Below are 26,579 nucleotides of genomic sequence, written 5' to 3' on the forward strand. Positions count from 1 at the left end.
AGTGCAGCACACTCCACTTTCGACATTTCGCTACATTCCATTCCGTTGTTTTCAATACAACCCCGCTCACCAGCATCAAACTCTGTCGGACCACCGTATCATTGTTTATGGAATGCTTGTCAGTAAAACATTTCGGCGCTGGTGTGTAGGGGGTAAATGAAAGACCTACTGTATATACGGAGCACTTAACTGTGCTTTCTGGTGGTTTAATACAAAGTAATTAACTGTGCTTTCTGGTGGCGTAATACAAAGTAAGGCCCATCGTGATGACCAACGCAGAGCCCACCAGTGAAAGGAAGCCGACCACCGAGTGCTTGGCCAGGATGTGGCAGCCGCTGCAAGGCTCGACGGGTCGCTTGCACTGCTGAGGAGCCAACTCTGGGGCAGGGAACCCGTTGTGGTCGATGATGTTGCGGTAGTGGCTCAGCGACGCTTTCTCGATGACTTCGTCCTGCACGTAACCATACATGCCAAAGCCAGGATCGAGCAGGTCATTGAGGCCATACGCAAAGTAGCCCTGAAGGTTCACCCCATCCAGTGTATAAGCTGCAAAATTGAGGACATGAGAACAACTGGTTTGAGGATATTTTAGGTTGTGAAAACTAAAAGAATGTCACAATTACTGTAATAAAAGACATACATTTCCACAACAAATATACAGTTATTATACGGCTCTTCACAATGCTAGTAGAACGCTCCATTGACTTGAATGGGATTTCCCAAAGTTCTAGCGGTAAGATATATTCATGTAATTACCGCTGCAAACATATAATTACCGCTGTCAATGGCAACGGGTTTTGTGCTTCTGATACGTCTTTCATATCACTACGCAAGGACTGGAACTTCATTCAAACGTGAAAGCAGACGGATGATCAGCTGTGTTCTAAAGAATTGATTCAAGTTCAGCAGCGTGTGTTGTTGCGAACTATTTTTTTCTCAGCAAATGCCACGATGAACGGTAACAAATAGGCTAGGCTATGTAGGCTAAAGTGATGTGGGGAGTTTATTATTTCATTTTGGCAAGTAGCCGTATAATAAGCGAGATAATGTATAGAACGCTGGTCATTACTGTGAAAATAAGTCCCTTCAGGGCGGAACAAGACCCCTCCGCTGCGCGTCGGGGTCAGGTTCGCCCTGTCGGGACTTATTTTCCCAGTAATGACCGGCGTTCTATACATTATCCCTTACATATTACCAGGGGGTAATTTTATAAATGTGGGTGCTGTATTACCAACAATGGCCCTAAAATGTCCATGTTGACCTTTTAACACTACTGTATGCGTATGTGAGTGTATACTGTGTGCATACCTCTTATACTGTATGTAAGCTGGCTAAAAGGGTGTCCTGAATACTAAGCATACTGCCAGTCTCACTCAGTGAGCTGTGTCTGCTTGCCTGTCAATGATTAAACACTTTTGCGTGCTTGTTTGTGTGTCTATGAGCTGAGGGTCAAGAGCTGGGGGAGGGTGGGAGCTCCAAAAAGATGATGCTCATCATTTTCCTAACAAACCTCCACAATGACCACAGTTTTTTACTTGTCCCCACTGATGACATTGGCTAAGGGTATTGTATTTGTATCCCTTTCTATGAAGCCTCCCTCATAAATAAGCCTTCATCACAGGCCTATTAGTTTTTATGGGAGCTCTCCTATGACAGTCAGTGTTGCCATTTTCAATGTAATTATTTAGTTTTAGCCATGTCCGTAACATGCAAACAAGCCTCCATGCCACCAAACATTTGAGAACTGTCAAGGCAATTACTGACTGTTTCCTGCTGTTTCCATAGGGCCTGTTTACATACACTACAAAAGATATAGTCACACACTGTACGTCTCAGACCACCTCGACAGGTGATTTCAGTGATCAGATAACAATGCGTATTTTTACCACTTGTGATCGGATCACCCAGGACGCATTTTAAAAACGAATGTAAACAGAGTTTAAATGACACTGTGTTTGATTTACCTTTTAGAGCCTCATTGATGTAGTTGTACAAATAGTAAACTCGTAAGTTATCTTTAAATTGGGAGGGATCCACTTTCACACCGTTGGCCATGACGTAGATGGGCACATCCTTATAATGGGCATGTATCCACTTGAGAGCTTTGCGTAGGCCAAAAGGCACCACACAGTTGTTTGGCGCACCGACCCAGGTGGGGTCGTTGCTGAACTGGACCTCCAGTGTCGGGTTGTTGTATTTGTTATTCAACAAAACCTGGTTATCCAGCACGGTGGTGGTGGTGTAGTGGCTGATGGCCAAGAAGTCGTAGGTGCCCCTGACCAGCTGCCTCTCCTCCTCGGTGAAGGTGGGCAGCTGGTAGTTGAACAGGCCCAAAGAGTTGCGGTACTGCAACCAGCTCCGCATAAGTGCCGGATAGTCGCCGCCGCCGAAGACGGGTTCGGCGAACCAACCGACACGGAAAGCCAGCACGCGGTGGATGGCCTCCGCGTCCTGCCGACTGAACGAGATGGCCGGCTCCACCCAGTCCATGTGGAGCACGAGCGAGACCTTGCCGCCGTGCGTGGCGCGGAAGTCGCGGTCGTACACGCGCCACGCCAGCGCGTGGGCCAGCAGCAAGTGGTGGCCGGCCTCGTAGCCCAGCACCTCGTTGGGCTCAGCCAGCGTGATCCACATCTTGACGTGCGCGCCCAGCCAGCGGTAGCACAGCCGGGCGTAGTCAGCGAACGCCGCCACCGTGGACTTGCTCTGCCAGCCTCCGCCCTCCAGTGGCGCGGGGATGCTGGAGCGCCCCAGCGTGTGGTGCCACAGCGTGACCACCGGCGTGACGTTGGCGCGGCTGAGCTCGCTGACGAAACAGCGGTAGTAGCCCAGCAAGGTGGCGTTGGCCTCGTCCACCCGGCCTGTGGGCGTGACTGACGACCAGTTGAGGGCGAAGTGGAAGTGGGAGACGTGCAGGCGACGCACATCTGACACCTGCTGGTGGATGGAGGCGTAGTCGGCGCAGTGGCGGACTGGGCGGACAGAAGGGGCCTGGACGCCCTCGAGGCGCCGCAGCTCACCGTTGCCCGAGATGTTCCAGATGTAGACGTTGGGGTCAGCGAACTGGGTGGGGGTCGTCTCAATCTGAAGCACACACGGACAGAGAAAGGGTATGCTTGCTATTGTGATGCTGCTTTTCATAATGTATAACATAATGTTTTATTTAATTCTAAAAACATTGAATTACAAAAAAAAAAAACAGGTAGCCAAGCAAACAACATTGAGAGTAAGCACTGGCTGACAGTAGTAGATGCGCTTTGATGTGCATACAAGGGCAGTCCGACTAACAGAGGTCATCGCCCACATTTGTTTGGCGAAGTAGGGCAGATGAGCTTGTGTAGTTTACAGATTAGGTCTTATCTACCATGACAAACATTCAACTGATTTGCGAGACTGGGGGCACTTAGAGAGACTTTGGGTGCCACTGCAAAACATTATTCTATGGCGCATTATAAGTACTGAAATATACTTTAATCATACTGAAGGTGCTTGATCATATGAATACTGGTGGTCAGTGATATATCCTAAATCTAGTGAAATAGTAGCAAATACAGTAGTTGTGCCTCAGTGGGGTATTCCAGAAAGGTATAAAGATATAACTTAACCTCTGGGTTGTCTGAACCTGTGGTGACTAAACCCGAGCTGTCGGTTCCAAAACACCGGTTACCAGTTAGTTCAATCAACCCTGTGTTAGATAACCTCGAGTTCACGGCGAACTTATAAAGGCATCATCTATTGAGAGTCGAAACCATGAGTGAAACCGGCGAAACGAAGAGCACCGCATTTTTCAGAGGCGGAGTAGCAAGTTCTCCTCGAGGCTTACGAGGAGGAGAGAACTGTGATAACAAAAAAAGAGCAATACTTGAGCGTCTGGAAAGGAACGAGACCTTGCTTGACAGAGAATAGCCTAACTGACCGTGTAAATGCGTACGTTTAGGATAGCCTATGTCAAAAGCACAATTAACTAATTTAGTGGACATTACGTATTGTAGTGGACATTAATTTAGTGGACATTACGTATTGTATTGACTGCTTTGAATGATGCTTTCTTAAACTAGCCTACCTTGTCACAGATTGAGTGGGCCATAGACTCCTTGAGAATCACAAATGTCATTTTCTATTTTAACGCGGGTTCTGCAGCTGTGGGCCAAGTTAAACCTTTGCGCTCCAGCAACGGAAGGGTGATGAATGTCGAAAGGCATGGGTAGCCTATCCTCTTTCCCCCAGTAGCATACCCATCGAGTTCTCCTGTAATTGCACATATAACATTAAGTTACAGCCTACACATTAATAAGTCTGTAGTGGATCTGATAATATTCTAGTAAGGTGTAGGCCTGCCCTAACGCACCCTGTTGAAATGTGTCGCTCAAATTAGACTCCCGGATAGGCTACATCATTCCTGGCATCGTGTAGGCCTACTGGGCCCTGCCATTTCGCCTCCACGTTTGTGATAAGATGTGAAGCATAATCACATATAAAAAGAGAAGTGGCCTATGACCTATCCATTCGACCATAAGGACATTCTGAAAAAGCCAAAGCCCGTTAATTGAAGCTCACCAGCTAAGACAGCCTATCGTCGGTGCACATTTGGAAAACTTAATAAGTGATGCTGACCTGGCAGTTGGGTACTAATGATCCTCTTGGGGTTGTGTCCATGAAAACGAATGAACTGCTTTAGCGCAAGGCAAACTTTACGCACCGACCGACACTACAAAAACTCCCAGTCGTAGAGCACGTGTGTAGCCTATTAAAAACTATTTTATCCCAAATGCCATCAGCATTCTTAACCAAACTTAGTGACAACACGCATAGCCCTACCTGCATGACAGCTGTTATGCAGTCTTTATTTAAACGTATTTATTTTCTATATGTTTTCCCTTTTTTGTAGGCTACTACACTTGTTTTAATTATATCTTCAATGTGTCTGAGATGTTGTTTGTCCATCTGTCTGGTGGGCCAAAGACAAATGTCCACTATGGTGTAGGCTAGCTAGCCTACATTAAAGATTTATTTTATTCTATTATAATCCACCATGCGTAATGTAGGGATGGAGAATGCTTTTCAAGCCTATACCCTATATTTAGGATTCAGCTGAAAACTAGCGCTCTTGAAAAACTCGTTTAGAAAATAATGGATAGGCTATGATGTGATGTCGTGGTCGATCGCCCTCTCACGGTGAATTGCACGGATGAATATTAGCCTACATGATTTTGTGCTTCTTTGTCAATTGGACCTTCGTCAAAATGAAACGCCATTGTGTGACAATGGCGGCCTGGTTGAACATGCACTGAAATAACCGAATATAATTGAACATAACCTGAACAAAACCTACCCCCTACCAGGTTAAGTTCAGAGCCTATGTTACCATAGTTACTTACATAGCCTGGTCATTTTTGAGCTTTCTGGAACTGAAATCCCAGGTTTACCATTTACTCTGGGTTTACATACCCAGTTAAGTTCAGAGCCTATGTTACCATAGTTACTTACATAGCCTGATCATATTTGAGCTTTCTGGAACTGAAATCCCAGGTTTACCACTAACTCTGGGTTAACATACCCAGTTAAGCAAGTAAATCTGCTTTCTGGAATACCCCTCAGGTCCTACTCTATAACACATCAACTCTAAACTGCAGTCCAAGAGTTCAGTGAAGACGGATACAAGGGTTAATATTTTCTCAAGTTGTGTTCTTATGAAAGCTTCTACACTCCATGTTGTCTCAAGGTGAACAGCTCTACTGTATGCCAATGGTGCGCTGGCCATCAGGCATACAGGGACACATTCCAGTGGGCCGAGGCAATCTGTGGGCCAGTGGACAATCTAGATATATTATATATAATATATATATCTACTGTTTTGATATTTTTGCTATTTCTATCTGCCTCAATATTGGCCCCTTTGGTTAGTGCAGTCCAGGACCTAATTTCGTACACCCTTGCAGTGTGAGTAATTGAGTAACACTGAAGAATGTAATGAGTTTGAATTTGTGTGCAATTTGCGTTTGGGTACATTCCAGGTTCGAGGTCAGCACCTTTAATTGTACACTGCATCTTTCACTGTGTACCTGTATGGAGTTGGCTTCTACACCCCAGGCAAAGTTGCAGGGGAAAACCCCCTGGACGGGCTGGTGTTCCAGGAGCAGGGGGAAGCCATTCTTCTCTATGAGTTTGTTGTAGAACATGGCAGATGCCTTGGGTTCCCTCCTTTGATCTGGGGTTTTGAAGTCAACGTAGAACAGCCCACGCCGAATCGTGTACTCCCGGGACCACTCGAACCCATCCACTAAAGACCAGGCCGTGTAGCCGATTACAGTCACATTGTCATACCTGATGGCTGGATATAAAACAGATATTAAAACATTACATTGCCTCTGATACTGTATGCCATACTGAAATGTAAATGAATACTGTGTATGTAAATATGTTTCGTATACTATAACAGCTCTCACATTTCAATGTGTCCATTATGAATCTCTTCAGATAATTGATGTATTTAGCATCCTTGGTTTTGATGTTGTTATACTCATACCATCCACTTTCCACCACAAAAATGGGCGGGTTGTCATACTCAGCGTGAATCCAGTACATCAGCATACGCAGGTCCAGCTGTTCTTCTTGGCCAAACAGAAGAAAACTATCGCTGAGCTGATAACTCGGCGAGGTGCTGTCCTCGATCTTGAGCTGATAACTCAGCGAGGGCCCGTGAGACAGGGCAAAGAAATCCGCCGTGCCCCTGATGTGAAGCTTCTCGGCCTCTGTGAACTCGGGGAGTGTGTGGAACAGTTTGTGCTTCATGCAAGGGGGATAGTCGCCATCCACAAACAGGGGTCGCGCAAACCACCCAAGCACAAAGTCTAGAGAGCACTGGCACGCCCTGTGGTTCTCGTGCCGGTTTCTGCGAGGCTTGACCCAGTGGGAGGCCAGAGCCATGGAGACCTTTCCACCTTGTTTGGCACGGTAGTGTTTGTCATATGTGTGCCAAGCTGCTGCATGGGCCTGGGAGAAAACAATGATGAACAGAAACAGGCCTGGTGACAATATTCCACCACAAAGAGATGAGCAACATTATCCTACTTCCTGAGTAGACATAACCAAAAGATAACAACACCGGATTTATACTGTAGGTTTAAGCACAATTTACTTTTTAATACGGTTTTTTCACCACCCTGAATCTTTAGAGCATATTTGCTCAGCAGGCTCCTCAAATACATTGTCCAATATTCAATAGGAATATTAATAATGGTATAACATTCAATAATTAAGTAATAGTGATAGTAGGCCTAATAGTAATTTAATTTACCATTTAGCCTACCCATGGTACATATAATTTACCATTCGTGCTCGTTATTTGTTTTTACCTTAAGGAGATTGTGTCCCACTCTGTATGGCAAGTCTGATTCATTTTTTATTCCAGGCGCTGCTTTCCCCGTGCCATATCCTTGCCAGGCGACCACAAATGGGTTGTCTATAGTGATCCAGTATTTCACATCATCTCCATACGTTTTGAAACAAAATTCTGCATACTCTCGAAATAGATCAATGAGAATAGGATTACCCCAACCACCGTAGCGAATTTGTAGGTTGTCGGGCAAATCCCAGTGGTAGATAGTAACTACAGGCTGCACTTTAATTTCTTTTAAACTATGTATCAACCTTTTGTAGTGATTTGCTCCCTTTTCATTATAGCTGCTCACACTTCCATTCGGGAAAATACGCGGCCAGGAGAGAGAAAACCGATAGTGACTCACACCAAGAAATTGTAAAGCACGGATATCGCCAGGGATGTTGTGATAACTGTCGCTCCCCACGTCTCCCTTGTTTATTCGACTGCCGCCGCGGTAGAAGGTGTCCCAAATAGACAACCCTTTGCCGTCCTTGTTATGCGCCCCTTCGATCTGGTAAGCGGCAGTGCCAACTGACCACATGAAGTTGACTGGAAAGGTGTCGTACAAAAACGCTGTGTCGCCGGGGTAAGAGAGTTTGTTGAATCTCCCCCAGGTGTGGAGTCCGTCTCCTGGACTGGCGACCACGCATTTTGTGCAACGACAAATAAGAATCGCCAACAGAACTTCGATGTATTTCATTGCCTTTTAGCTTATTGTCCGGTAATTTTGTGACACATTTAAGTAAAAGTAAATGTGGCTTATTGTAGCATTCACCTTGTTTATCATCTCCACACGCTTCTGGCTGTCATAAAATCAGCCTGCCCCACGCCAGCCCGCTTTTGTAGTCACTGGAAATCTATCAATTATTACCAGAGCACTTGACGCATAAAACGGTTTCCAAGCGCAGCACCATATCAAGGCACGATAACAACAATTTACAATCCAATTTCGCCTATTTTAGGACATTTTAGGATTTGATGTTACATATGCCTACATGGCAATTTAGCAGAATGACCATAAATACAAAATTATATATATATATATATATATATATATATATATAATTAAACAAATTCAACAGTAACTGAGACTGTCCACTGAAAATGTGAATCAGTAATGTTTAAAGACCTACAATTCTGACATATCACACGAGTGTAAAAACGTCAAAGGTTATCACTTCTCTTGATGACGCAATCTATAATTAACCTGCTTTGACTGTGGATAAATATACCATTTAATGTGTGCAGCTAATCATATGCCAAGAAACCTTAATTCACCTTCTCTCCTGTATATATGAAACGTTTTTACAGTAAGCTTATTACATGTATTGGCTGCATGGATATAAACATCCAACTGTTTCATTCTGTGTTTAACTGTAATAATCTGAAGAAAGGCCTTTGCATCAAAGCTGTGGTGTTGGTTTGCATGATACCAGAAAACCTTACCTCTGCCTGTTGTCTTCACTTCAGTGTTCCCTTGGGCAATCAATCACCCATTAGTGTTTGGGCCCACAGAGGGATACAGATGGTAGGATTTGTAAAACATGGAGATAACACAATATCCCTTGGACATATCTTATTTGTTCTCTCACACACAACATCTTGGGCCTTGTGCAAAATTGCTGTCTTATTAGGGTATGAACATCCAGTAACACAATCTTCCTGTGACAGGCCAATATACATAAACACTATAGACATTATAGTTTATCATCAATGATCTTAAGCCTGCCTGATGTGTCAGCCTCATCTAATGCATTTCTGACTGATCATAATGTTGACTACAGAAGACTATGCACCTGTCTTTGTCCTGACCTGCCTTGCTGATTCGCAGGATATAGGGGGGTGCATGGTGTGAAAACAGGCTGTTGACATTGTGCGGTACATGACTTGGTAACTATCTCTCTTGTGCATGTCCACACCACAGAACAACAGGTGGCGTCAGAGAAGAATGTCTGCTGTTGATATGAAAGGGTGTGATTTGTCACTCCTAATGTTTGAATTATAATTTTAAATGTAATTTTATTTTGCATAGTTTGCTTAGCCCTTCAGGTCACCACTAAAATCAGGATAGGGATATGGTCGGTCACCCAATACAGTGTAGTGACCATGACTCATTATCTGAGTCAGCCAAGCATATCGTTTTTTTCCCCATACTCAGACATGTATTTTATGGCCCCATTGAGGTAAATGGTTTATCTAAGTTCTCAAACTTTAAAATTGGGAAAACCAGTGATAACGGTTGATGCCATTGTTGAACTATATTGTTACTATACAGCATCATATATATATACACGCAGTATACATCAGAGGTTATATCATATCATTACCTTGGATACAAGGAAGTAGGACTGCAATGCAGACATGATAAATCAGTTACCAGGCTATAATGCTCCAGCTGTTCTTTAGAGTGTGCACCACACAGGCAGAATCCAGAGACACAATGACAGACAAGAAATACTCGACAGACAACAACAGACCACCAGGGAGGCATAGCCTATAAGCTGCCTGTCTAGCTGAAGTCAGCAGGCCATACTGATCCCATCTCACATCAGTGATGTTAGCTGTGTGGGGTGAGGCCAGGGGCCCAGGCTAACAATGGGGAGATAAGTTTTGTTATAAGGCTCTCCCACTTACCATTGCCCCATGGGTAGACACATAGCATACAGTACATGTTAACAGACCACCTGACCCTACTCTCAACAGCATACTTAATGTTGCCCTTGCTCAGGCAAGGAAATGACCCAAAGCAAACTAGAAAAACAGTGGGTTATGCAATATGTCAAAAACCTATGCTGTTCTGATTGAATACCTTTGAGCACCTGTGCAGATTATATTTACCAAATATGGCGATTTATTGTTAGACCATATTTTTGTATGATTTGAATACACAGAAAAACCCTCAGGTCTCCCACTGTGTTAAACATGTTAATAATAGTGGTTTAACACAAAACTACTAAAGTACTCTCATAATATCTGGTCAGCAATCAATTTGGATCAGATGCCCAGAGAAACGGGTAAGAAGTCTCATGTGTTTGGCTTGTCTTCATTCTTATGGCTGGTGTTTGTCTTGGGAAATCAAGGCTGGCGGGATGCACAGATAAGGATCAATCTCACCCTTTTACAACTGGCACCACTTGCCTCCTGCCCTGACAACCAGGCGCAGCAGCCAAGAGCTTTACTTTCACACCAGATCACACTGTCAGCACAGTACAGTGTATGTAAGCAGCAGCACATACAGTATGCAGTGTAAACTATAAAGAAACACTATTATCAGGTAGTGTTTTTTTTAAAAAGAACATTGAAAATAGTAAATATATAATACTGCATGTGTAGGATGTTATGGCTGGCTGGCTTAACATAAAAGGAGGCAGACAAACAAGCTGACAAAACAGAATGAGCCACTGTAGCTACTCAGTAGAAAGAACATGGTATAAGTGTATCATTTTTAAAAAAGTATATTGCTTTGGGCTTTTTACCTTTTATTGATCGAGGACAGTGAAGAGTGACAGAAAGCGAGAGGGAGAGAGATATGGGGGGAGGCTGTGGCCTGTAGCTTTATGGCATGCCATTATCATGCCATTATCCATCTGTTCATTTAACTCTGACTGTTTCTGGTCTCCACATTACCAGGCACTCACATCTGGGCAAATGAAAATTATTGAAATGAAATAAAAACTGTAAACAACAAGCATTCCCAATATCCCCAATAAGAAACACACACACGTCCATGTTTTCTTCATGAACATCCTCATGAGGGCGATCTAACACAAAATTGGGTAGTTTCTAAAATGTGAGCACCAATGGTAAGTTTCCCAGTAAGGCTGTTTCATAGCATTTTATATCATACATTCACATCTTAATTAGAATATTAATAAAATTTCATTGGCCAAGTATGTCCACACATGCAGGGAATTTTTACTTAAAAACTACTTAAATATAAAAGGGGTTTAAGGTCAAAAGTAAGGCATTTAAAGGGATGTTTCGTAGTGGATTCAAAGCATAACTGGTAATGTGGCCCTATGGGGTCAGGTGAGTATTTTCCAATGCTGAACATTTTCCAAATCAATTCATGCTCAAATTGTACTGTCCCTCATCTGAGCTAGGCCTACATAATCTCAGACAAGTGGCTGCCTTTGGTTAGGTTGATACAAGGAGACCAGTGAGATCCTCTGTAATCTGGTAAAAAGAAACTATAAACGAATGAAATAAACGTTACTGACTAAAAGGCTACTCTTGCGCGTAGTCAAGGAGCTAAAAAGCACCCACTATTCCAGCAACATTGCGTTCAAACTTGTAAACAATGTCACCTCATACTATAGCCTAGCATGCTACCTCGAGTGACATGTTTTATTTTTTTACGGAATCTCGTATGATTAAGAACTATTTTGTTGTTCAAATATTTATTTTGTTAAGGTTAGGAATACAATCTCGGGCAGGTCAGGGCATTGTGACGCATATGATATCAGAAGTTGTAGCCTACCGTCATAATAGCGGTGCTTTCATGGTGATCCTTCAAGTTCTTTCTGTCGGACAAAACTGAACCAAAACATAGCCTAAACTTGATTGAGCACGGCAGCACGGCGACTTTACAATTCCTAGGTGTTGTAAGCTGACTTAAGTGTGATTTCATATTTACAGGCTTGTCTACCCGACTTCGCAATGTCGGAAGGAAACGAGGTAAACTAAGTAATGGTTTGACTCAAATATATCCTGTTACAAATGTGGGGTTAGCCTATTCACTATAATATTGTAGAAATGACTCAGTGTAGTCGGGTAAATCTTTGACGTTCATGCCGTAGCCAATATTCACCCGAACGAATAATCTTTAGTTTATTAGGCTATATCCTGGCACAGAACAACTGGCAAAGGTGGTACCAACCGGATACACCAGATTTAGAGCATAATTCACACCGACTCATATCATGGCTGATATGTTATTTTGACATTAACTAAACATGCTTTATATTCTACTACTGTGAATAAATGGCTGATTATGTATTGTGCCATAGCCAAAGAAGAAATCTTTTGAGGAATCAAGGGCTGAATGTAGCTCCACTATGAGGACCTCAAATATTGATGCAGGTTAGTCTATATATCTAATTTAGACAGGGTAAATAATGTCAATAGAATAGTCAAAAATAATGGTTAATGGTTAGAAACTACTAATACTACTCCTATAACTACTACTAGGCCTACTAATAATAATATTAATAATAAAATAATAAATTCAATTCCAAGTAATTACCAGTGCATGAACATGAAACAAATGTGACATAAATAAAGTGGTTGCTATGCTGGTTGCTAGGGTAATCATGTTGGCTGCTATAGCAGTTGCTAGGGTGACATTATGGCAGTGGTTGCTAGGGTTTTGCTAGAGTAGATATTTTGGTTACCATGCTAAATAAAGCATTTCTTATGCTGGTTTCTAGGGTAATCATGTTGGTTGCTAGGTTGACATTACGGTGGTGGTTGCTAGGCTGTTGCTAGATAAATGAGTTTGTTGATGGTGTTGCTAGGGTAGATATGGTGGTTGCTATAGCCTACTAACCCTTAACCCTTAGAACCCGATTGACGCAAAGTGCGTCAAAAAACACACCCTTTCTTCTCTGTTACATTGCTCCGGAACGGTTCATCGCAGCGAGATGAAACCTTTATTGCACGACAGAGCAGAAGTGGGGCTTTCCAACGAGACTACACACTTGTCTGTACGAAGTATGAAAATTAAAAAAAATCATGAAATTAAATCAAATTGCATCATATTTACAGTCTATACTTCTCTGCATTCACCTGCACACACATTACTCTAGTTTGAATTACTCCCCGTACGAATTACGAACCCGTGATCGCATCGATATGGCAAGCATATCAGATGAAAGAGGAGGCACAGGGCTATCCATTGGTACCATGTTTATCGACCCTTCTGGCTTATAAAACCAGACGAAGTGACTGCAAAATAATAACGTCATGTACACAAACCAACGCTGCACACTCATTACTCTCGTTTGAATTACTCGCGGACCCGTGATCGCATAGATATGCCACGCATGTCAGATGAAAGAGGAGACTTGGAGCTATCATTTGATACCAAGTATATCCTTCTGGGTTATAAAACAGACGAAGTGACAGCAAAATAATAACTTCATATAGCTGGACTTACCCCACGTTTTTGTCTGTTCTTGTGGCAAAGCATGTTTATAATCCAATGCTATCATGTGTTTCTCTATGGCAAAGCATGTTCATATTCCGGTTTTGAGATCCTAGCAAATTCCTGCATGGCATCCAATTCAAGGCTCACATTGCATCCCAATTTGTTCAACAAATAAACACCTTTTTTGCCTTTACTTTGTTCATGGCAATGCAGTAAAAAGTTGAGAATTATTATGACTGCATACACACAGGCACGCAGGCTAACATGCAACCTCGGGTCAAGTCAGGTCAGATCAGTTTGTGTCACAAATATGGAGCGCAGAAAGGTCATTTTTCATCACTAAATAAAAAATGGCATTTATTTCTGTAAATCACACAGCAAATATTTCTGTAAATTGCTCAGCCCCAGAGTATCCCTCCAACATGGCAATTATATTGCCCGATTCAGGACAGTCTGCCCTACACACACATGAAATGCATGTAGAGCTGTGAGCTTGCTGTGGTGAGATACATGTCGAAATATAAGAATTTTTATAATACACTTTTTATATTTTAATTCTTTAAAAATCAAAATAAAATCAATGCTAGTATTAATACATGAAATGATGGCAGATCTGAATAGCCTAGACTCTCCTGAAAAAAACAATATATAATAATATGTGTGTGGCACTTACAATGACCAGAATAAATCCTTATGAATAAAGGTAGTGAAAATGCCCTAAAAACAGCTTAGGGTTCTAAGGGTTAAAGGTGTGGGTTTTTGAACATTCTAACATAAGATTCCATTCCGCAACAATTGAAGGTTCTAAAATTCTATGTTGAATTCAATGAACCCAGATATTCTTTAGAATGTTCATTTTCCAACACCTTTAAGGGCTAAATACAATGGTCGTGGTTGCTAGACTGTTGCCAGGGTAATTCAGATGGTTGCTAGGGGAATCATAGTGGTTACTATGCTATAAAATGTGGTTGTTACTGTATATAAGTTAATATGGCAGTCGTGTTAGTTGCAATGGAGGTTGCTAGGCAGTAATTGAAATGGACATGGATACTGATGGATAATGACAGCCAGTTTAATGGATGTTGATAGACAGATAGTTTAGTCTATGTAAAAGACAGATAGTTTAATGTATGTTGATAGAGGTTGTTTATTGAATCTTGATAGACAGGCAGTATAATGGATGTTGATAGATAGAATTAGAATAAGATAATGGTGTTTGTTATTCTGATGTTCTAAATGTCTTTTTCCTTTTTCAGGCATTGGAGAATCGTCCGTGAGGCTCTATGTGTGCCTGTGAGCTCAATTTCATCCCCATAATAACATTCATAGGCTATTACTCGTCAATTAAATTGTAGAGAATAAAAAATCTGTAATATTCTTTATCTATTTTATATATATATATATATTTCTATTTTATTTATATATATTTTATATATATAATATTTTTCCCTGACGAAAAACCTTGATCTGATTTTGTTTACAGAGGACCAGAGAAGAAGTTTACCAGCTTTGTGCCGGCATAGTAGTGAAAGTGGTCCGGACGGCTCATTATTACCTGATCCCAGCCCTCAGTGAAGTTCTAGCTGTTCCTGCAGTACATGTGATTCTGTATGGAACAAAAAGGTCAGTAGTCGCTGTAATAATTATCCTTTTATTTTCATAAAACATTTAATCTGTTTTACATTCAGGGTTGGGAAGGAGACTTTGAAATTTAATAGGGTTAATAATTACTAGCCGCCCTGCTAAAATATATAATGTATCCAATTTAGGGATGCACCGAATCCAGGATTCGGTTTCGGATTCGGCCGAATATTGGATTTTTTGACGGGGTTCGGTTTCTGCCGAACCTTAGAATTTTTCCCCACCGAACCGAACCCTACGCTTACACTATGCGCGCTACACTGGTCGACGTCATGACGCCGCCTTTGATTATAGGAAGGTGTTTACGTAGGTGGCCCGTTCGAATGCAGTAGCTCAGGCTGTGTGAGTGAGAAAGTGAAAATGGAACTCGAGCAGAAAAAGTGTTGTTTGGCAGTACTTTCAGTCCAAAGAAGGTGATTCTAGTCGAGCTACATGTTCAATTTGCAGTTAAAATTAAATTAAATTAAATATACACTGCTGTGGATGTTATTTACTTCATAAATGTGTTTACTGTGTTAATGGACTGAGGATGGAGTAGGATTCGGTATTCGGTTTCGGATTCGGCAGAATCTTAACCAGTGGATTCGGTATTCGGCCGAACCCCAAAAATCTGGATCCGGTGCATCCCTAATCCAATTTAATTACCTCATCAAAGTAATATAACTTATGACATTTGGTTACTTTGACCTTTTTATTTGCATACTGAAGACAGTGCAAATACTAAACATTTTAGCACATAATAGCAAATCAATTGAGCCTGTCTCTAGCTGGTAAAAATATGGCACGCAACATTATGAATGAATGAATGTTATATTATACATATTGGCTGTACAGGTTATTGTTGGGAAATAAACTATATTTGGATGTAATAATTTTGTACTCACCAAGATTTTGATTGGTAATTAATTGACTTTTGCATTTTATTGTAACTCCCCAATCCTGAAATAGTTCTTTCTGACTGCAAATTGTGCCTAAGTAGCATCCTTATAGGGCATTCATTATTTTCCCTTAGTGATTTTAGTTAAGCTTTGCTGACTGTAAATTGTTAGTCTGATATCTACATGTAGTCATTATGTCTTGTAACAGGTTAGGCACCTCAGAGGCCAAGAATGCTGAAGACTCATGCCTGAAAGAAGGACCTCAGAGGATTACAAATGAAATGCTCTTGCCAGCTGCTAAGAAGGAAGTAGATGGGATTTTGCAGGAGGCTTCAAGAATAGTCAGTGGTTTGCAGTCAGCTACGCCTGCCTTAGGGAAGGAACCCAAGCGGGCTGAACGTGTTGAAGCCTCAGGACTTTCCAGCTCTATCCCTTTGATCAGTCAGCTGACTGATACCGAATTTAAAAAAAGGGCAACAAAACAAGTCAGTGAGATTTTGCCAAAAAATCTTGAGAATGATTCCTGGCCTGAATCACTAGCTGGCGAATCTGCTGAAGATCATGATGATGAAGATAATGATGATGACGAGTCAAAAGCGAAAGCGGAAAGTCAGACAGACCTCTATCAGTTTCAAGCCTTTACTCCATCTGGCCCTCTGTCACTGTCTGTTGCAGATGATCCAGTTGGTGAAGTCATTGAATCCATGAGCGATTCAAGTGAATCCAGTCAAAATTTTCATGTGGCAGCATTTGATGTTGTTGGATACGTTACTGAGGGGATGAAGGATCTTGTGAAGACAACACGAGCCATAGGAGCCGTTTCTATGAAAAGGATCTGCTCAACATGTCAAAGAATGTTCAGGGCCATTCAGAACGTTGTGGGGAACTTGTTTTCTAAATCTGTCTACTCTGACAGTAAAGAGGAAACAACAATGGCATATGCCAGAAATGTAATTTGCCAAGTGATTACCTCAATGCAGAGTGACCTTCCAGATTTCGAGAGTGCAGAAAATTTAGAGCAAGCCGCTCTGATTCATAAGATCCTTGGTGCTTTGTTTAATGAAGTGCAAATGATTGACATCAAAATGGACAAGGATAGGCCACAAAGCCATCGACTGCCAGCACCCTCCTCAGCTGACTCAGAAGGAAATGACCAAAACAGACTCTGTGACACTCCTGTTCCCCCTGATGTGCCTATCAAAGGGATTTCCCCTGTTCTCGTGTGTCCCAGTGCTGGAATGAAGGACTCGTCATTGTCTCCTAAATGTTCACATGAAACCATCTCTCAGGTGGTAGACACCATCTTCGAATGGGAGAAACGTGTTCCCATCACTAGAAGACTGGAGGAATTAATCTCAGATACCAAAATTATGGAATATTCTCATAATATTGCAGGTGAAGTACAGAAGCTCCTAAAAAGTTATCATGGCGTCCAGACTATATCTGTGCCAGTGGGGAAGAGTCTCTCAATTCCATCAGGATTCATTTACGGTTGCGTAGAGGAGGCTGTGAAGCGACTTGTCCTTTCGTCTTTATTCCCCTCAATCTCTTCATCATCATCTGAGGTGTTCGAGAGCACAGTGGATGTATTCACACAGGTGATGACCCAAGTAGTCATGGAGACACTCTTCACACAGTCACAGGATAACGTAGCTTCACATAATAACTTTGATGAAAGGGCAAGTCATTTCGCCGCTACAAAACGCTATTTTAAACCTCTTCTACAGTTCCAAACAACATTACACTTACGTGGTAGTGAGTAGAGGGTCCCTAAAGCCAAACCGAAGTATCCCGAGGTCTTTATGTGGTCGGATAGAGAGTCCAGAATGAATTTCATCAAGCCAGTACCTTTCCGGAAATGTTGCTGCTGCTGCAGCTGGCGTCTTTAGGGGAAAGTCCGTAGGAGTCGATTGCCGAGCATGCTCTGGAAATTCACAATTTCGTTGCCGTTTAAAAAAACAAAAAACATGGCAAACAAAAAAAACATATTCCGTTACAGAATACATGCCCAAAAATGTAATTTGTAACGTATTCCGTTACGTTACTCAATCTGAGTAACGTATTCTGAATACTTAGATTACTTCCGCATTGAATTGCATTTTATAAGTGTAGGAATGCGGCCATCAAATCCTGCTTAGGCCTACAGTAACTAAACAGGCCTATTCTGGTGTGTTCTTCTGTTCCAAATGGCCCACGTAGGAGAATGTAAAGTCAACTAAGCTACATGATACAACTTTAAAATAGCAAGGTGACCACTAAAAATACAGCAGGCGACTAGGCTAATTAAAACAAACAAAATAAATAGGCTACTTTAAGGGCGTAGCCAGAAATTATAATTAAGGTGTGCCTGTGAGATTTTTCGGTGGCATCAACCCAGTAGCCTACAAGTGAGGGGCGCATATGACAGGTGGAACGCAAATGACCTGTAAATGTAAACACTATGGGCTACTGTATATCAGTGCTCTCAAAATGAACGTGATCGCGTAATGACAATCAAAAACCGCACGTTATATGCTACTTGCAAGAATAATTCTTCAGAGGCTGCACCATATAATTCATTTTAAAACGTAAATGTAGATCTAATTAGAAAAAATAATAACCCATAAAGCTATTTTAAGTTAGAATAAAAAGAAACTTAGAATGCAGTGCCTATTTTAGAGATTGCTTTTATTGTAGGTCTAAATCAACACGTGAACTAGGCGTGAACTACACGAAGTAGCCTGAGCTATTAATACTTGGGAAAATATCCTTTGAACAGACATCAGGAACCACGATCAGTGAGGAACAGGAGTTACCTCCACTTACTTTACTCCTAATTTGCTGTGCAAACAGTAATTTCAGGGTCTCCGATGACGCGTCCATAATGCGCGCTAGCTGCGTTTTGAGGCTAGTGCAAGACGGCGGGGCTTGGATTTAAACATGTAAACAATTTCATCATAGATTGCTTTCAGGAGCTTCTGGGAAATGGAGTTGCCTTAATTTATTTAGAGAGTGAATAAACTTGTGAAACAGAGAAGTATCGTCATGTAATCCATTGATTTCAACAATGTAACTGTATTCTAAATACCAACTATTTAACTTGTAACTGTATCGGAATACAGTTACTCATAATTTGTATTCTGAATACGTAACGCCGGTACATGTATTCCGTTACTCCCCAACACTGAATACAAGGAACAACATGTTTCCCTTTAGGCTGAAGATGCCAACATTCAACTGGAAGGTAGAGTATAATACCTATCATTTAGTACATGTAGGTCATGAAGTGGTGTACTGTACAATAAAGCATACATTACAATACCCAGTTGTATGGTATATCTTTTAGTTACTATGTATGTTCTTCAGAAATCAAGGAGAGGAGATCTCAACAAATGCAAGGACTCTCCTGCAAAGACAAGTAAGTTCTTGTTGGTATTTAAACACCACCTCCCAGCTGTAACTTAATCAGTTCCAGTAGAGAGGATATATAAACCACTTTTTGTTTGTCCCAGGTTCTTCTAGAGTTCAGGCAAATGAGACCTTGTCTGAGTTAAGGGAGACTCCTGTATCTGCGGGTCCACTGGAGGTGCCACAGGAGGAAGAGACCGTGGGGTGCTGTTTCTTTAGGTTCCCTAAGTTCTCCTTCAAGGTGGATTTCAGTTTATGCTAACACACGTTGCATATTAGATATTGAGCTTAACCATGTTGATTTCATAGACTAGTGAGTGAAGGACAAATCGAGTCAACATGATCTGTGAGTATGCACATGAAATATCTCCTCATAAATATTTGAATTTGAAATAATTAATCATCTCTTTCTAATTTTATCAGAAAATAATGAGAGGTGCTAAAGTTGCAAATTGTGACTATGTCAACTCACTTGAAGAGAACAACAGTGTGCCAGGTAATAAAAACAACCAAAAAAAATCAGATACAAACATTGAACATTCACTGATTGAAACATTCATGAAATGTCTTTGCCATATTCTTCCAGGCTGTGCAACATCGTCTCATGAGATTCAGCTTGATAAGGCCACTGCTGAGCTGACTGCTTCCGAAGGTCAAACCAAGCCAGAAGAGACTGTATCAGGGCTTGACAACACATCCTCTCTAGAGATGTGGCCATCCCACACAGCTGTTTGAGTCAACTACACAGCCAGATGATCTTTTGGATTATCAGTCTTTTTCTCCACCTAAATCTGGCTATTTTTATTGGACTTTTTTCAGCCCAAATCCTTTATCTCCACTCATTTTCAAAGTCAAATTAAATATGCATTCAATGACCATAGTGAGATTTGTATTTAGTCAAAATAACATCAAATGACTGACTCACTGACCCCTGGTTGATGTAAAATGTCCACACAGGTTTACACAGACTAATGAATACCTCCACATCTTTACTTTTGAGAAACTCAGTCTCCCTGGGATGCTCTTTTTTTTAATCCCCATTCATGGTTCCAGATCACCTAATTAGTTGTAAAATGCTCCTCCTTTTGTCGTCTTTATCATTACACAAATTTTCCAGCAATTTTTTTCAGAATTCAGATTGTAAGACAATGTTCATTAAACAGACATATTGTATATTTAATACAAAGACTACGTATAGAGACTAACAATGTATATCAAGTGCATAATATAATAGGCTAGGGAAACTTACAAATATCATGTATGGGTGCCTATGCAATACAGTAGGCCTATTTGTATCTGTGACACAGAATGTAATGACTGTCTGATGAGCCAAGAGTAGAAATACTAGTCAATCATTGAAGTGGGTGATGGCCTAATACCAACACCCACTCTGAAACGAGGAGAGGAGGCAAGGCCCGTAGTAAGCGCATAAGGAGGACCGGTCTGCCTGTGCAATTCTGTCCCTTTGCATTAAATCAATGTAGCAGTACTGTCTTGAGTCCCCATTAATATATTGTGTTTTCTATACAAGTAATGGGCAGGCATGGATCACCATTACCTTGCCAGACCTGCCAACCTTGAAGAAGAATTTTTTTTAGTAGCACCTCGAGCCGAGAGAAAAAAAATAGCTCACGTCGACGTCGGCCTTCATGCATGCAGCCAAAAACAGACATGGCCATACTCGCAAGACACATTTTGGATAGCGACCCATCTTTAATGTTGAATATCTATCTAAATGGGATCCAATGTGTTCCTGAAAGTGCAAACTGAATCTTTTACAGTACCTCTATAATGTTGACAATCTGTTTTAGAGCCTAATAATCCTGACCTATGAAAACCACTTGTGTTGATAGGCACTGATGTGGGTATGTTGTCCTTTTTCTTTTATGTGGGCCCTATTCTATCATGCCTGGTATTATACCTCTTTTCAATCCTTTATTATTAAAGATTTATTTTGTAAAGAAAAAATACATTTTTTTATGAAAATTCATTAAAATGGAAGATATAGCGTTTTGGAACCAAACTCTTCAATTGCTCCTAGATTGTTGATGAGTTTACTGTAAATGTAGATAATGCTGTGTGACTTTGAAATGTTAGATGTTTGCATGAACCACAATGTTTTTATAATACATATTGAAGGATTTGAACATATTGAGGATTTGATGATGGTTGATGTTATTGTGCAATGCTTTTTTTAAATAATACCATTAGTAATTGGTTGTTCCTAGATTGTTGCATGCAATGAATGACTGGATAATCTCCTTTCTCAAACGAGAGGTGGATAAACTGTTTATTTTAATTTAGCCTCCACTGTTCTGAACTTCCAATCTGTACTTGTTTCCATGGTATACATGAAAATAAAAGATATAATTACACTGGCCTGTGTCATCTTTTTTAATAAATAAAGAGGCCACCACAGCTCAGTGTCAGACATGTTTCTGGTGTGCAAAGATATAGAAAACGGCACGCAGCTGCCATACAACTGACACGCAACAGAAATGCCACGCTCACGCTACGCTGGCAGTGTGCAGCCGGCCTAATTCTACCAGTTAGTACCAGTCTACCCGTACCATGTACGGGTCCGAGTGCCCACGGGGACCTTTTCTTGAATTTCCAAGAATGACTAGTAATTTTGCGTGTCTCCACTGTGGGATATCTTTAAAAACACTGAAGGGTTATGTTGATCATCAGACACTACATAGACATGAAGCCAATGCTCAGTATCCATGTTGTTATACCAGCTGCAAACGGCAGTTTATGAAGTTCAGCGCTTTCAAAGCACATGTATACCGGAACCACACTTTTTTGTCTTTACCAATTAATTGTGCAGGTCAAACATTTAATTGTGGAACCTGTCAGACACAGTGCAGTCATATGAATGAGCTCTTAAAATCTTCGCTCACATCTGTCAAACAATGAAATTGTTAAGTGTCCATTTGCGAATTATGATGTCAAGATGTCATGTCAAGAGTGCATAAGTAGGACACAGAGTTGTGCTTAGATCATTCAATACAGCAGAGAGCAGGGCAAGAACTTTGTTAAGGTGTCAATTCTGACTTGGCTGAAGATGAAATGGAACTTGACAATATAGATGATGCAGAGATAAGAACATTGTATTTGAACAATCTATGCATGTTTTTAATGAAACTTTAGGCAAAATGCCTTATCCCATCTTCTACTGTGCAAGTGATAGTTGAAGTGTAGTAATAGTTGAACAGTTTGAATGTCATTTGTCAAGACTTCAACAAGAAAAAAATTGAAGGCATACTACAAGGTTCTAAAACCAACTTGTCAGACACCGATATTAAAGCTGTAATTAGTTTGGGTGAGGGAGATTTGCATTCGTCATGCAGCTCCCATCTGTCAACACAGTACAGAAGACAGCAATACTTCAGTGAAAACTACCACGTTGTGCATCCACAGGCTATCCATTTAGGCACAGATGAGAACAGAAGGGACTGCTATGCGCAGTATATATCCCTATAAAGGAGACTTTAAAAGTATTGTTGAATGACCCTGCTGTGAGGCAAGAGTGTGCAAAGTCGCACAGTAATGCTTCATCTACTGTGCTGTCAGATGTATGTGATGGGACTGTTTTCAAATCAAACAGGCTTATTATGAAACCAGGTGTGACCTTAAAGCTCATACTGTACCAAGATGCATTTGAGGTTGCAAACCCTCTTGGATCAGCCAGGCGGAAGCACAAGATTTTAGGCGTGTACTTCACGCTAACCAATTTTGAGCCATTTTATCGCTCGTGTGTTGATAACGTGTGGGGATAATCTTGGTTCTCATAGGCGGCTTTGTTGAAAACTTAAGCCGTGCCGTTTACTGCTGTAGATTCTGCTGCATTCCTACATCAAGGCAGATGCTTTGCATCAGTGCTGAACACTGCTTGGATTTTTATCCACTTCCTGCGTATAGTCTGTGTGAAGCTCCTTGCACATGCCAGGGGTAAGAAAAACAATGTTAACTGCTCCTTTGTTTATTCAAAGTTACTAGTGCAGTGCCCGTTCAAACATGCCATTCCTGAAGAAAACCCGTAGGCCAATACATGCCCACAGGTAGGGGAGCGCGGGGCACAAAGTAACACTTTTTGGTTATGGCTAAATAATTCTAAAATCATTTGAGTTTCACTAGTTATACTTTTTAACAAGCAACATACATATCTCTGTTACACATATGCACTGGAAGTTTGTTTGTAGGAGCTACTGTTCTTTTACAATTCCACCGAGAGTGGCGATAGGTGAAATGTTACAACCTGCCCCATATGCGGGGTTAGTTGTAACACTCATCCCAAAGGCTGTTTTTAATTAAATTAATTCAATAAATGTATCTGAATGTGTATGATAGAATAGGATCTGACTATTTATGATACATAAGTCATGAACTAACAACAGACGTGTGTCGAAAATTGACTTTATTTTCTATACGGAGAAATAACATGAGAAATATGCGCCAATGGAAGCTAAGAGTCTAACCAAGGTCAATCCTGCCAAGAAAAGCCCTCAAACCTGAAAACACATGAGGCAAAATGCAAAACATCACAAAAACTAACTAAACTAACACTAATACGCGCATATTTTTGTATTGCAACATCATTATACAGTATGAGTGGCTTAGTTGTAACAGCGCGTTACAACTAACCCCGCTGGGTCACGTTTGTTATAAAATAAGCTAGCTCCTGCTATGAGTTGGCTACATGTTTCAAAACGGTGTTCATTTTTAGCCTACAAGACGGTTATTAAGATGATACAAGATTGGAGTCAGTGAGCTGCACCCACAACTCAGTATTGGAAAGACAAGTACAACCTAGACATTTACGTTGATGTCTTCAAAAGGCGTTTTGCTGCAGATCTACGTGGAAACACGTCCATACTGACTGAAAATTTGTGGAACACCGTCTCATAGTAGTGTGATTAACTGACCAATAGCATGCCTCGATCAACCCCCTGCAAATAGGGAAAAAGTCCGTGTTACATTTAACCCCGCGTTACTTTGTGCCCCGCGCTCCCCTATGCCTGCTTTAAAAATAGGATGATAGGGAAACATCATTCCAGCTAAGCATTCAATAATGAATACTGAATATTATAATATATTAGCCTATAATTAATGTGGCCTCTAATAAATGTGTAATGTCTGTGGCACGCAAATCTCGCTCACTGTTTGTCAGACTGACCTAAGATTTCGTATGTGGCTCGCGCGTGGCACAAAGGTGTGCATATTTCAAAATATGCTTATTTACGTAGGGCGTTTATCGCTGCACTGCACTGTTTCCAAGTGGACCAGTTTCAGGGGAGCTCCACCCCATGTCTGGTCTCACTTTGATGATAGTACACGGATTTTGCAACATTTAGGTATGGCTGCATGTGACATTTCTACAGATCAGAATGACATAAGCCTAACAACTGTTTTGAGTTAAGGCTAAATGTGCATTAAGCTTACCTGAATAACTTCCTAATACTGAAGACAAACCATTTTGTGGAATGATGCATCATTGTTTGAAATTTGCAACGATAGCGTCAGTTTATTGCACATACTTTTATACCCGTATTTGTTGGCGTGTTGTTGCAAAATCCGTGTACTATCATCAAAGTGAGACCAGACATGGGGTGGAGCTCCCCTGAAACTGGTCCACTTGGAAACAGTGCAGTGCAGCGATAAACGCCCTACGTAAATAAGCATATTTTGAAATATGCACACCTTTGTGCCACGCGCGAGCCACATACGAAATCTTAGGTCAGTCTGACAAACAGTGAGCGAGATTTGCGTGCCACAGACATTAGAACACACAGACGCGTCTTGCTTTATAGATAGATACTGATGACATGTATTGTTTATTAGATCTACATCTAATGCTCTTTAATCTTAACCCAGAAATAAATCCAGCCGCAATTTTTGTGAGTAGCACAAACTAATCTCCAGAATAAGAATCATAATCTTCAAGAAGGGTGGAGTAGTTGCTGTTTATATTACACTCTACTGCATGGGGAGTAAATGTATGCAAATGTATGCAAACACACACACACACACACTAGGGATGTCACAATACCAAAAATTCAGTAGTCTGTGCCAATACCAGTACTTCGATTTCAATTTAATTTCACTTATAGAGCGCCAAAACATTACACATGTTACCATGTATACAATGTCTCATGGCGCTTTACAGAATGTTAAACAATCAGAGAAAAGAAAAGAAAAGAAGGTAAAATACACAATTCTCGATGCCAAATTCAATACCATGGTTTTAAAAAAAGGATTTTCTAAGATCCCATGTAATTAAACATGAACTTCTTTGTTAACCCATTCGCGCTGGATGCTGCATGACGCAACATTGACCCTCCCGCTGGATGCTGCGTAGCGCAACATTGATCCTCCCGCTGGATGCTGCGTAGCGCAACATTGATCCTCCCGCTGGATGCTGCGTAGCGCAGCATGCTTTTTATTTCATGTTTGTAGGTGCTACAGAGGCTTAGATATTAAATTTTGGTAGACGTTGACAATTTTTAGTATGTTTTCAGAAAACCCTCAGGAAATAAGGTTATTTAGTCTAGAATGCCATAGGATTCTATAGGCGTTTTTAGCAGGCATTTTAGGAGTAAATGGGTTAAAATATTTGCAAAATATAAAAAATGCCATTTCTATAACAAACATACAGAGCACAACAGAATACAGGACAATCATTGGTCTTAGTGCAACAACTTAACCCTTTGGTCAGAGATAAAGTCCTACTGTAAATGTGAAAATCATTGAGTATGAACAAAAGTTTATGAAGGGGGTAAATTTACTCATCTAATTTGCATATTATGGCATCACTGGATTAACCTGACTCTCGCCAGATGAATTTAGTTCCGCCTAGCTCCACTCATCCATCTGGGATCGATCCATTGCAGTGGTGCTTCAGAAGGCTGGGCCTTATTAAAAAATCCTTGCATACGATTGGATAAGCCACTTGTCCGTCATCTATTGACGTGCTACTTCAACCACTCACATCGAAGCCAACCCGTGACGCTGAAAACAGTCTCACAGTCGATTCTACGCTACGTCACATCTATGAAACTCCCGCCCTGCGTCATGATTGGCTCCACCATACAATCTCGTGCTGAAATCACTCTCAACGGAACCGATCCCAGATGGATGTGAG

At 41.2% G+C, this 26,579-nt stretch overlaps 1 protein-coding gene across 1 annotated transcript; it reads right to left on the reverse strand.

The window, feature by feature from the left end:
• Positions 1-220: 220 nt before the first annotated feature.
• Positions 221-8,081, reverse strand: kl (klotho). The gene is made up of 5 exons (XM_076274886.1): positions 7,356-8,081; positions 6,447-6,993; positions 6,063-6,331; positions 1,965-3,084; positions 221-546 (listed from the first exon to the last, which is right to left on the reverse strand). The coding sequence occupies exons 1-5, from the start codon at positions 8,079-8,081 to the stop codon at positions 221-223; spliced, it is 2,988 nt and encodes a 995-aa protein (XP_076131001.1).
• Between the last annotated feature and the right edge of the window lie 18,498 nt (positions 8,082-26,579).

The sequence above is a fragment of the Alosa pseudoharengus genome, unplaced genomic scaffold, assembly GCF_046254945.1.
Source record: "Alosa pseudoharengus isolate Yale_2024_CS ecotype anadromous, Long Island Sound unplaced genomic scaffold, YU_APseudo_1.1 YU_APseudo_1.1_scf_8, whole genome shotgun sequence".
NCBI lineage: Eukaryota > Metazoa > Chordata > Actinopteri > Clupeiformes > Clupeidae > Alosa > Alosa pseudoharengus.